We start from the raw sequence: 12,984 nt of genomic DNA on the forward strand, positions 1-12,984 counted from the left end.
GATCTGCAGGATCGTCTGTGACGATGGAGTTCACGCTCGTGAAAGTCACCTCATCGGTAGGGATAAGTTTCAGCACTTGTTCATTAAGGTGTAGCGAGTCTTCGTTGGTGACGCTTAATATAGCTCGCGTGCTGAGTTGTTCCAGAGTGACAGCTGAGAAGTCGATGTCGCCATACATCGGTTCATAGTGTTCTGTTTTTCCCGTCTCCAACATCGAGGAGTCATTGTGCGAAATGTTGTTCTTCAGGAAGAGCTCTCATATTTGTTGTCAGTGTAAGAACATGCATGTGACGCCACAAAGGGTGCTTGTTAATGCAACTGGTGACAGTAAGCGCACGGGAGCCACGCATAATGACGGGGGGAGTATTTGTCGGAAATCTCCACCCAATAGTATTGTTTTGCCTCCAAATGGCTGCATGTCACCCGTGAGGTCACGTAATAACCTGTCAACTGCCTGGAATGCGTATGCGTGTGTCATTGGTGCCTCGTCCCATATAATAACTTTGGATTGTAGAAGATGTTGAGCATGTGGCGAGGTAGGTTTGATGTTACATGTGGAAGTAGTATTCAGCTTCAACGGTATTTTAAAAACGGAATGGGCAGTTCGTCCACCCGGTAATAATGTTGCAGTTATTCCTGTAGATGCTACGGTTGTAGGTATGTCTCCCCTAGCTCTGATGGTATGAATCAGGGTTTTGTACACAAAGATTTTCCCTGTTCCTGCAGGACCATCTAAGAAGAAGCATCGGGGATGGGAATTGCAATGTGCAGCGTGTAAAACAGTATCAACAGCGTGGTTCTGTTCTGTGTTGAGTTTGTCGTAGTGTTCTATAGCGTGTGAGTGTTTAGCCTGAGCGTCGAAGGTGGGAGATGAATGACACAGTGGAGGAATGTCAGTGGGGGGTAGGTGTAATTTGTGCAGGTTGAGTCCATGTGGTTGCAGCATGTCATTAATGTCAGCCAGAGCATACATGTAAGCGGTGGTTGTGGAATATTTTGTGAGAAAGTCCTCAGAAAGGGAGAGTATATGCGTGTCCCAAAGGTGTGGAATGTTTTGTGGTTCGCCGAAGACACAGATGAAAACGAACATTTCTCGTAAGAATCGTGGCATTCGTATCTGGGATGCCTCTGAAAGAGTATCATGCCATATCTTGTCGTCTTTACGAAGACCTAATTGTTGGCAAGCTTCTTTGAAAGTGTCACATTCAACACCGTTGACTGTTCGTAGATGGTGAAAACTTGTGACGCCCACGGAACGGGTAAGGAGAAGTCTGAGGTAATAACGTTCGGTGTCGTTAATGGCAACAACAGGCATTCTACTGATCACTTTTGTGCCTCCTCTGATTCTCTTTTTCCATTTTCCAGAGGATTTTTGAAATGTGTAATGTTGGGGAACATCAGTGTAATGTAACTCTACAGCTTCAGGATCTGTTTTGTTGAGTTCAAACCATACTAACAGCATAGTGTTTTTGTGGGCTTGTCTTTGTAGCGCTTGTTCCTCGTGACCCTCATGAAAGAAGATGATTTGTTGTTCTGGCAAATGAACTGGTAATCGTGTAATCACGTGAGATGTTTCTGAAAGGCTGTACTCGTTCAAACGCCACATAACCTCAGGAGCCCTAACATACCTACCGTCAAGGAAAGTCTGTTATTTCGTCATGTTGAAAAATATCATCGGCTGGCTCCCTGTGAAGTACAATGGATGCGTCGTGTCCTTGTGTGTTTTCTTGAGTCTCCGCGTTGAAGTCTTTCGGGAAAGACGTGCCGTCTTTCATGCAAAAGCGTGCCACACGGACCATGCACCATGCATTTAATGACAATTTGGAAAAGTCGAGGGTGTATTTCAGGATTTGGAAGCTCAGCGCAGACATATTTGTCTATATCATCCTTGGTCCTTATTTTGGATTGTGAGTCAAGTGTAAGTAACATATGGCAATGAGGCAATCCTCGTTTTTGGAATTCAATGACGAAGATGTAAGCGAGAACATTGCCGAAAATATTTTTTACCAGAATATCTGTTAGAAAATGTCGCAGTTTGATATGAAAGACGCGAGCAACGATGTCAGGTCTGTGTTCTATTTGCTCATGATGGGAAATGGCGTTGCAGATTTCCGGCCAAGCAGGATTACAGGTGAAGGTTAAGAATAAGTCAGGCTTTCCACATTTGCGGACAATTGCCATCGCGTCTTGGTAGTTCTGTTGCATGTACCTTGGACTGCCTTGAAAGGTAGAGGGAAGAATGATCAATTGTCCAGGGCGGAGGTCATGGTGATGTGCTTTCGTAGTGACAGCATCCGTAAGTCCCCTGTATTGCTCTACACGCAAATCTTGTTGATGGGACCATAGGTAATGTAAACGCGTGCCTTCTGTTCTGACATATGCGTCGACAATGTATTGCTGGAAGAGTTTGCCACTGGAATGCAAGACGCTAAATGAAGATCTCATGGCAAGCCTGAAAGCATAAAATTGGAGCTGTGTGACTCGCGTTCTTTTCGTGGTTCGCTTTTCCTCAACATGGGTCAATTGTATGTGCCAGCCTGGATCTCCATAAGGGAACAGCAGTGGATAAACCATGGGGTCACAGTTCATATTGAGAACAGAGATACGCTTGCAAGCATCTCCCCTTGGATATATGCAAATGTTGCGTTGTGCAGGAGGTTCCCCGTCTTCACCTACAAAGATAGTAGCAACATCAGTTTGACAGGACGGGGAGTTATACCTTCTCATATCCAGACTTGGATTTCCATGAACACCATTCGTACAGCAGTAACAGGGTTACTATGAGTGATAATGTCATGCATTTGCATGTAAGACTTTGCGAAGGGATTAACCTATCGTATCATGTTGTCTAGTTGCAGCAACAAAATGTCACTGCAAGCGCTATTACATTCCTTTTGCAAACGTTGACTGGTAGCCTCAGCAGAATCAAAGATATATAGCTGACCGTATTGTGGTGACGTGTCAGGATTGGTATATAAAGGAGAGACCTGGTGATAAATTTGACCGTGGGAATTGCATACGGTCCTTGTCCAGATGGTTGAGCGATGTGTGCGCCCATTGACGCGAAAGCTAAAGCAGAGTTGTATTCCCTGATAGGATCACAGTAATTTCGGGACAGTGGGTTCTTGCCATTCAAAAAAGAGAAGGTTTGGATAGCGGTGGCAAAGACACCTTGTCGGCATGACAACACTTAGTGTAATGTCCGGATGTGTTGACCTCTGCTGGCCAATGAAGAGCATTGCAAGAAGCACATAGTGCGGTAGGTAGGCCAATGTTATGTTCTTGGAAGTAAATGGCGGTATCTTCTTGAAAAGCTGCAGAAAACTGAATGCGATGTTTGTGCATGAACGATTTAGTGCTGTGTTGACACTGAAAGGAATTGGAATGAGTTGTTTCGAAGCATTGCTGGCAATGTTCACATTGCATAATTCGTTCAGTGGAGTGTGTTTTTAAATGCGTGTTGAGATATCTCTGCATTCGGAACGTTTTTGAACAAATGGTGCATTGAAAGATCTGTTTGGAATGGGTTTGTTCAGTAGAGTTGTGTGTTTAAATGTGCTTTGAGATATTTCTGGCGCGTGAAGGTTTTGGAGCAGTGTTGACACTGAAAAGAATTCATCAGGGAATGTGTTTTGAGATGGTTAGTAAGATATCTGCGTGCGTGAAAGTGTTTGTTGCAGATTTTGCATACAAATGTTTGTGTTGAATGGATCTGCATATGGTTGTGGAGATCCATCTTACCTGTGAAGTCCTCGTTACAAAATATGCAATTGAAGGTGAGAGTGGAATGAGTTTGTAAGTGTTTCTTGAGAGCGCGAGTTGTTTTGAAGCATTGCTGGCAATGTTCACATTGCATCATTCATTTAGTGTTGTGTTTTTTTAAATGTGCGTTCAGATATCTCTGCACTCAGAAGCTTTTGGAACAAAAGGTGCATTGAAAGTCCTGTATGGAATGCGTTTGTTCAGGGGAGTGTGTGTTTAAATGTTTTTCAGGAAGAGGAGAGTGGGCAGGTGACGTCACATTAGTGTTGCGAGCACGTGGGTGTGCACCCTGTGTGCACATACCGACAGCGTCAAAAGATGTCACCAGAAGGTTATCACGTGTGTATTTGAGAGGCATGAGAACCTCGTAATGCCCATGATCCAAAGGACCGCTAAAGAGCAGGGATATGGAGAGACGTTGGGCCAGATTGTAAACTCGAGGAGAGGCATGAAGACGTTCTCGGAAGTAAATGGTGATAGTAGCTGGAAGCATTTGGGGACATTGCCACAATTTCTGCCTCGCTACCATAGACTCCGGACGCATTCATGTAGTCAGCGTATTGTTGAGCAGACTGTATAACAATGCTTCTGTGATTAACAACAACGGACACCATGTCGCCGAAGTTATCCCAATGTTGGCAAACAAAGCCAACAGCCATGTTGCGAAGTTTGAGAGCAACAGTTTCGTCAATGACATTTTTCCAGAAAAACCCGACTGATAGAAATAGACAGTTACCTGATGCAGGAATTTGTATAAAATTGAAAGAAGTGTTGTTTCCATGAAATACATTTGAAGCGGTAGCCATGGAGGGCAAATGAACAGTCAACGTGGCTCACAGCTGGATGTGGACTGGTAGCACAGACCAAAGCGAGTGAGTATGTGTTTGGTGAGCTGTTGGGGGCGGGCACATGAGTAAGCCGTGCCTCGAGAGCGAGGGTGGACGTGGGAGGACGTTTTGAGTTGGCGGGCGGTGCTCTGAGGTCCGTTCCCTATCATGTGGGAGGAGGGTTAGAGTTTGTGGGCGGGGCTTCGTTGTTCATTTCCCTTAGTTTTCGATGGTAGACGTGGTCGTGTGTCGTAACCGAAAAGAATAATGAAAAGTCAACGTGGTTTAGAGGTGCATGTGGACTGTAGCACAGACGAAAAGCGACTTACGGGGTGGTTGATGAGTTGTTGCGTCTGGGCACATGAGCAGGCAGTGTGAATGCCTGGAGAACAAGGGTGGACGCGGGCCGGGGAATAAAGAGTGTTGGTGGGCAGGGAAACGTTTTCCGTGTTCCTGCTGGACCATCTAAGAAGATGCATGTTTGTCGCGGATGCGAATCGCTGTAAGTAGCGTGTAAAACAGTTTGCGATGGTGGACATGGTCGTGCGTCGTAACCGAAAAGTCAACGTGGCTCAGAGGTGCGTGTGGACTGTAGCACAGACGAACATGAATGACGGCGTGTTTTGTGCGTTGTCACGTCTGAGTTGGTGGGCGTAGCTCTGCGAGTTGTTGTATCCAATGGTCTTAGAGTTGGTGGGCGTGGCTCCGTCCTGCGTGCTCCATGGGTGTCTTACTCGCTGGCGGCTTAGTGAATTATATATATAGATGTAACTAGTTTTTGAAAGTGTTTAAATAAACCCTACCTAATTTAATTCAAGTAAAGTAATATCATTCAACAATTGTATGTATACCAATGACAAAACAATGTCACTAGTTAATATCTACAAACAAGATTTTCCTTGAAAAACTGGTAATTGGTAGCTCTGCGAACTAGAAAACTACCAACTTTATTTTAGAAAATCTGGAATATTCTAAACTACTTGCAAAACCAGGCAGCACAATTATTTAGAACTAGTCATTTAGCCCGTTACAATAACGGGCGCTAGAACAGTAGTGCATAAACATTAGTAGGAACAGTCTATATTAAATGGCAAGGGACTTTGACCTCATTCTTTTTGTTGGTCGTATTTTTCTTTCTTTCAGCCTTTCTTTTGTTGATGTTTACTTGCTGAGCTGACCGTTCTTCGTGGGCTGCCGCCGTGTATTGTGTGTCTTTAATTTTCTGTGACAGTAATACTGTTTTGTACGGCTCTATTCAATAAGGGCGTGCAAAAAAAGGCGAGCTTCAAAAGGGCGACCTCAATTGAGCGCGGCGAATAAAGGCGTTCGTAGATAATTTAGTTCAAATGGCTCTGGAATATGTGAAGAGCAACAAAGGTGCAGATCTTTATTTACGCGCGCCTTTATTTATTATACCAATTGAGGTCGCCCTTTTGAGGCTCGCCTTTTTGTGCGCGCCCTTATTGAAGGATACCGTCTTGTACATCTGCTGGCTTGTACGTCCGTAATATACCTTTAATTTTCGCTGGTGGTAATACAGGCGTGCACGTCGGTAATATTCCTTTAATCTCCTCTGACAGTAATACTGGCTTGTATGTGGCTGTAATATGCGTCACTGTATTGTGTACCTTTAATTTCCTCTCGCAGTAATACTGGTTTGTATTTCCTTAAAACGGCTCTAACTTTCTCTGACAGTAATATCGCGCATCGCACCGTGCCCCGCGCATGCGCACTTCATCAGAAGACACTCACACACGGACACCTGGAAGCACATAGGGATTTTATATATATATAGATTATATGTATAAGTCTACCTAAATAGAATTTATCTGTAATGCTGAATTTCAATTATCCACAATAAATTAAAACTCTTCTCTATTAAATAAAGTATAAACATAGTCTTTATAAACCATACAAGCATTACGGAATTTTACAGTATATGAGTAATCACTCTCAAATCTGAGCCTTTGATGCCACTTCTAAAAACGTCTGGAGGAATGAATGTGGCAAGGCTTTTCTCCAGACCTTTCTGTGATGAAAAAATAGTTCAAAACAGTCACATAGTAAATATTAAATAAAATAAAATAGAAAGGGCATATAAACTTTGGTGTTTGTGCTTGCTCTTTTTTTAACTGTGTTTTTTTTTTCTAAGACAAAAAGAATATGAACATATTAAAAAAGAAATCAGCTTGAAGTTCATATGCATTCTACTTTAAAAGTGTGCAGTGTTGCCCACAATAGCTATGATCTTTAACCAGGTCTATGAAATTAAAATTACATGCTTTTCTTTATTCATGGGTAGGGTGCTTGAGTTTCATAATTGTTCCTCTGGCTATGTGAGAATGATTTATTGTGAGAGACAATGTTTTACTTGTCCATCCATTACCTGTTCCCAGTTATCGAATTAAGGGTTGCACAAAGCTGGATTCAAAACTAGTAGCCCAATGTAGTTACTTTGGGTGACATGCCATGCTGTTTTCGATAGACTGATGGATTTATATAACACTTTTCTTGACACTCAAAGCAGTTTATATATACAATGGGAAGCCACTTCAACCACCACCATTGTGCAGCATCTACCTGGATGATAGAATGGCAGACTTTTTTGCACCAGTACACTCACCACATATTAACTATTAGGTGATGAAGGGTTGAGAGAGATAGTTAGCATATAAAGGATGGGGGATAATTAAGGGACCAGAATGGACAAAGCTATGATGGATAATTTAGCCAGGCATTATGGGATATCCTACTTTATTAAAAGATGCCCAGAGATCTTTTATGACCACAGAGAGTCAAGATCTCCATTTTATATTTTATCTGAAGGATCCAACAAATCATCTACAAACCCAAACTTGCTCATGCAGTACATAGTTTGAGTCACTAGCCTACTTATCCTGTATGTCTTTGAAATTTGTGATATTAAACAGAGTAGCTGGGGGAAAAAATCACCCAAACAGAAGGAGAACATACAAATTCAGCACACACAACAATTAGGCCAAGTTCTATACACAGTCTTTTTAAGCTATGAGGCAGCAGTGTGAACTACTTTACACCACACTGACACCTATATGTGGACAAATAGATTATATAGATATGAGATTAGATGTGGCAAAATTACAGTGCAATGTGTTATCTACATTGCAATGCAATGCACATGGTGCATTTAATTTTGGCACCTTTTTTTATTATGGCATAGTTAAAGACATCAGCCAAATGTTCTACGGTATACAATTTTCATGTTAGTTTTAAATGCAATACAAATTGCATTTTAATTAATTTCCATAGAGGTTCCTTTCCCAACCTTTTCATGCTGATTGATCATTTGATTATATTCTGTTCTATCATGATTAATGCAGGGACTTAAATCGAAATTCAGTTCACTTGGAGAAGTTACTAAGTGAAATGCAGTATGTTTACTTTGCTTTTAGTTATAACACACGTTCTGTGGACATAAATTCGAATGCAGTATGCTTTTGTATTGCATTTTAAAGTGACACCAAAATTGTGTGCCGTAGTGAAAATCAATTGAAGACTTTGTTGATATGATATACTTTACAGTATGTACTATAGAACAATTAATTATACTGTATGTATAGTACTATACAATTAAATGACATACATTGTATTAACTGTATTGCAGTGCAAATATATATGGACATGGTGCATTTCATTTTGGTGCCTTTTTATCGTGTCATCTGTACATAAACTACTAGGCAAACAATTTTCCGGTTTATATTACACGAGCTGTATATACCCGGCGTTGCCCGGGGCAGAAGTAACCTAATCGGTCAAACACTTACATATATACCAAAGTAAACCTAATCGGTCAAACAGCTTCATATATACAGAAGCGAACCTAATTGGTCAAACAGTTATGAATGTGCAGAATGATTTTACAAACATTATGCGTGTTAACAATCATTAAAAAGAAAAGATTGAGGAACTGTTCTTCTATATGTGATGAAGCCACTAATAAGACAGATTTTTTTCAGGACCCAGCTGTTTCATAACTAAACTACTGCCACCCCAAAGTAATGCCTAATAGTGGTTTTTGGGGTAGCTGTGGAATAAAAAGGGTGTTTTTTAGTCAGTAAGAATCTGACAGTACCCTTCAGTACGGGCTGAAGGGTGCCTATGTAAGGTTTTACATCCTTCCCGTATGGAAAAAAAAACATACTAAACTTTTTTTTCATCATTACAGATAATCTCAGTCAAATCGAAGTATGCATTCTCAATTTATTTTTATCTAATTTTTACTTTTTCACAAAGCCATCCCATGCCAATTTGTATGAATAAACTTTTGCTAGAGAGTTAGCAAAAGTTTATTCATGCACATATTTTAATACGGATAATCTATCTCTAATCAAGGTTCTCATTTTCATTCTAATTTAAAATAATAATAGATACTCATTTTTTTCTTCTGTTTTAGAAAAACCAATCTATGCCACCTACGTCTTCGTGAAGTCAGCTTCATCCAGCTTCATCACATATAGAAGAAGAGTTCCTCAATCTTTTCTTTTTAATGATTGTTAACACGCATAATCTTTGTAAAATTATTCTGCACATGCATAACTGTTTGACCAATTAGGTTCGCTTCTGTATATATGAAGCTGTTTCATCGATTAGGTTTGCTTTTGTATTTATGTAACTGTTTGACCAATTAGGTTTGCTTATGTATATAGATTAGCTGTTTGTCCGATTAGGTTCGCTTCTGTATATATGAAGCTGTTCATCCGATTAGGTTCGCTTTTTTTATATATGTAACTGTTTGACCGATTAGGTTTACTTTGGTACATATGTAAGTGTTTGACCGATTAGGTTACTTCTGCCCCGGGCAACGCCGGGTATATACAGCTCGTATATATATATAGCAAAATACCCGCGCTTCGCAGCGGAGAAGTAGTGTGTTAAAGAGGTTATGAAAAAAAAAGGAAACATATTGTGCTAGTGTATATGTATATATATATATATATATATATATATATATATATATATATATACATATACACACATACATGCAGTTTTAATAACACAGAAATCAATATAAACATTAACATCATTATCATATGAGAATATGAAGTAATATATAAGAAGCACATTTCATATAAATATAAATTATTAAACAGTAAAATCTTCTTCTGTAATTTGCTACCGTGGCAATTTGTGTGTCTGTCCAGGATTTTAAATGACCTGTAGCTCGCAAACCGTTGCACCTATACACTTGAAATGTGGTACACATATAGTACGTCACGTCTACTATCCGCTTTATGGGTGATGATTGTTTTAGTCTTTTTATGTTTATTTTATTTTATTGTACAATCAAGTCCTATCTGCGCACAGCAGGGCAGCCGTGGGCGGATGCGTATGGTGTATTCACTCGATGTTATCGTGCATTGCGCTGTCAGTGGTATTTTGATAAAAGAATTTGAACAACATATAAGAAGCGTATAAATTATTAAACAGTAAAACATTAACATTTAAGAAGTAAAGTTACATTAAGTACTACTGCTGTGCCTTCGGGTATACCTCATTTTTTGTTTGCCCATTACATGCTTAAATGTATACATTTTTTGGTGCACCTACCCGAGAACACGCGACATATAACCGAGCGTGGGAGAAGCATGGATTTTAAACACGCGTTGAGTTGATGTGCTGGTCTCCCTCGTGAAATAACTGGTAATGTTTGACTAAAATCTACAGCGAGTAAAACGACATTAGCTCCTATTTTTTTTTTACGATCTCTGAGATGTTGCTTTTTTCGGTTCAAGGCTTCATAAGCTCTTTTATGTTGTATGGTGTACTTATCCCAAACCATCATCTTTGAATGTTGCAAGACTTTCGCCTTGTATGTAGATCGGGGTAATTACATTCATTGCATTCCTAGTCTGAATCACAATGTGATTGTATGGGTGGTTACCTGGCACTGTAGGGTTGCCACCCGTCCTTTAAAATACGGAATCGTGCCGCGTTTGAGAATGAAATTGCGCGTCCCGTTTTGAATCAATACTGGACGGGATTTTTTTTATAATTTTTTTTTTAAAGCAGCGTCTCATGCAAATCATCCCACACGCATTTTATGAAGATGCCTCCTTTCCTACTTTTGATTGGGTAATACTTGATGTCATCGTTAGTTTGATTGGTGTTTTTAACTGTCCAGTGAGTAGGGCGTGTCTTTCAACCGTAAGCAGATTTTTTGCACTGGTATCACTGACCTCGACGACGGCGACGTTATACGTCAAAAATAAATTACGATAAATGACGATTTTAGCGATACTTTATTACGACGGCGGCTACATAGACACGATCAAATAAAAACAAAAAAATCAAATAATCATTCTACATTTTCAAAGCGTCGAAAAAACGACGGAATGAAAAAAAGGCCCACCCGACGACCCACCCATTCCATTTTTATATATATAGATTTATATGAGCTAATAAACATATTAAATCAAACACCAACCTTTCAAGAAATTGAACTTTTTGAGGAAGCTGGAAGTGACAAAAGAGTCACAAATGTATAAGAGCAGGCCACTAAACTCCAGATGGGTGCAGTTAATGTTGACAGAGTGAGGTCGTGAACTCACATAACACACAGCAATCTGATAAAGATAGAAAGTTTAAAAATACAGATAAATAATAAAAATACTGTATATCTCACTCTACCATAAGATGCATGCAAAATATTTTACTTTATATAATTCAATAATTTTTAAGATAACATGCATCACAAAAATTCTTGACAGGAATACTCTTGAATCGTGTTGATGTGTACCAGCTCTAGGGTTTATATTGTTTATGTATTCAAATTCTATAAGAATATACACTAGTCCAACATATCTCTCCAGTTCTTGTTTATCTAATTTGGAAAATATTGTGTCTTGAAGACGTGTAAACTACTCTTACTGACTACAACAATTTTTAAATTTTTCCCTGTGTGAAGCAAGACTCCCTAATGTTTGAACCAAAATGACTCTTAACAAACTACTACTGCGACCCTTAATTCTAAATGAACACTTAATTTTAAACTGACTGCTGTCATCCAGCCTAGTTCATAATTTTAAACACTTCTGGAATGTTACTCAATAATGTCCTTTGGCATCAAAATTGGAAACACCATTAAATGCTTTAAATAAAACTGCTTCAATTGTCCAGTTTTCTAGAAGCCCATGTGTAGTTTTCCTGTTTGATTTTCAGTAATCTGAGAATCTTTTAATAATGTTGCAGGTCTTAAAGCCATTAGATACAATCCTAAAATAAATGTTAGAGGTGCGATCCAGTTATGATTTGGGGTTACCAATGTTTGGTAAAATAAAGTATATGTGCAAGATGCAACTTTTGCTTAGATGTTCAGCAACATAGCAAGGCATAATTAAAAGTATGTCTTTCATCTGAATGTATTTCCTTGTATTTTAAAAGCAATTACAGAATGCAACATATGACCTAACAAAACATACAAATAAAATATACAGATGTTTGTCTAGGAATTCAGTGCTATAGCAAATTATTGTGTTTAATTTTTTATCTCAAAAATCCCTTTTCCTAATTCAACTGTATTTTTTCCCCTTTTGTTTTCATTGGTGTGTTTTGGCAGTACCTCAGATCCCAAGTTCAGATAGCAGTCCACAGAAAGTACTGGGTGGTTATAATTCTTCAAGGACAAAGGAAAGAGTCTTTGGCTAGTGTACTGTAGGTATTTCTCCAGAAGGAGTTGAGCATGAGCTGCCAAAAAAGTGTGCTTGCTGTCAGGAGCACAAATGTACTGGGATGGTGGAATGGTAGTAGGCACATCAGAAACCTGCAAAACATTTTACACACTCTATCTTAAATTAACATTGATAATTACACACTCATTTTTGTTAATCTGTTTTAGTTTTTTAAAAATGGAGTCATGAGATTTGAAGAAATTACATAGTAAGTATTGCAATAATTTGACCTATCCAATTATAAATTACAGAGTGTTATCTACTGTATTTTGTTTAGATTGGAAACAACCATTTAGACCCTACTGTATGGGTACTTTGAGCAAACAGACTGTAATAAAACAGTTACATTCTATTTTAAATCAGTTTTTCATGTGTTATTATTACAATGGAATCTCATCTTAGTTGCCACACCCAGAACATCACAAAGGAAGCAAACGTAAGTAAAAAAAAAAAGCATTTTATTAAACATTAAATAAGCTACATAGAGCAAACGAAGTATGAAAATAAAAACTAAATTAAAACAAAACACTGTCTCACTATATAGGTCTTGATCTTATAGCCCACTTCCCAAGCACAGTACTTCACTAAAGCACTCATCTCACTTCATGTCTCTCTTTTTTTCATCTCTTACTTTCTCTAGACCCTGGCCTCTCTTCCTTTGCCAGGTGAGTGTTCATCACACCCTTCAT

The 12,984-nt window shown here is 39.2% G+C and overlaps 1 protein-coding gene across 1 annotated transcript in view; it reads right to left on the minus strand.

Annotated features, from left to right (window-relative positions):
* greb1 (growth regulating estrogen receptor binding 1) overlaps positions 1-12,984 on the minus strand; it is a 226,762-nt gene that overhangs the window by 2,625 nt on the left and 211,153 nt on the right. The window contains exons 30-31 of the mRNA XM_051924903.1: positions 12,187-12,387; positions 11,053-11,191 (exon numbers count right to left, since the gene is read on the minus strand). Coding sequence (XP_051780863.1) covers positions 11,053-11,191; positions 12,187-12,387 — 340 coding nt within the window. The remainder of the gene's footprint in view (positions 1-11,052; positions 11,192-12,186; positions 12,388-12,984) is intronic.

Source organism: Erpetoichthys calabaricus, chromosome 3, assembly GCF_900747795.2.
Source record: "Erpetoichthys calabaricus chromosome 3, fErpCal1.3, whole genome shotgun sequence".
In the NCBI taxonomy this organism is placed as follows: Eukaryota; Metazoa; Chordata; class Cladistia; order Polypteriformes; family Polypteridae; genus Erpetoichthys; species Erpetoichthys calabaricus.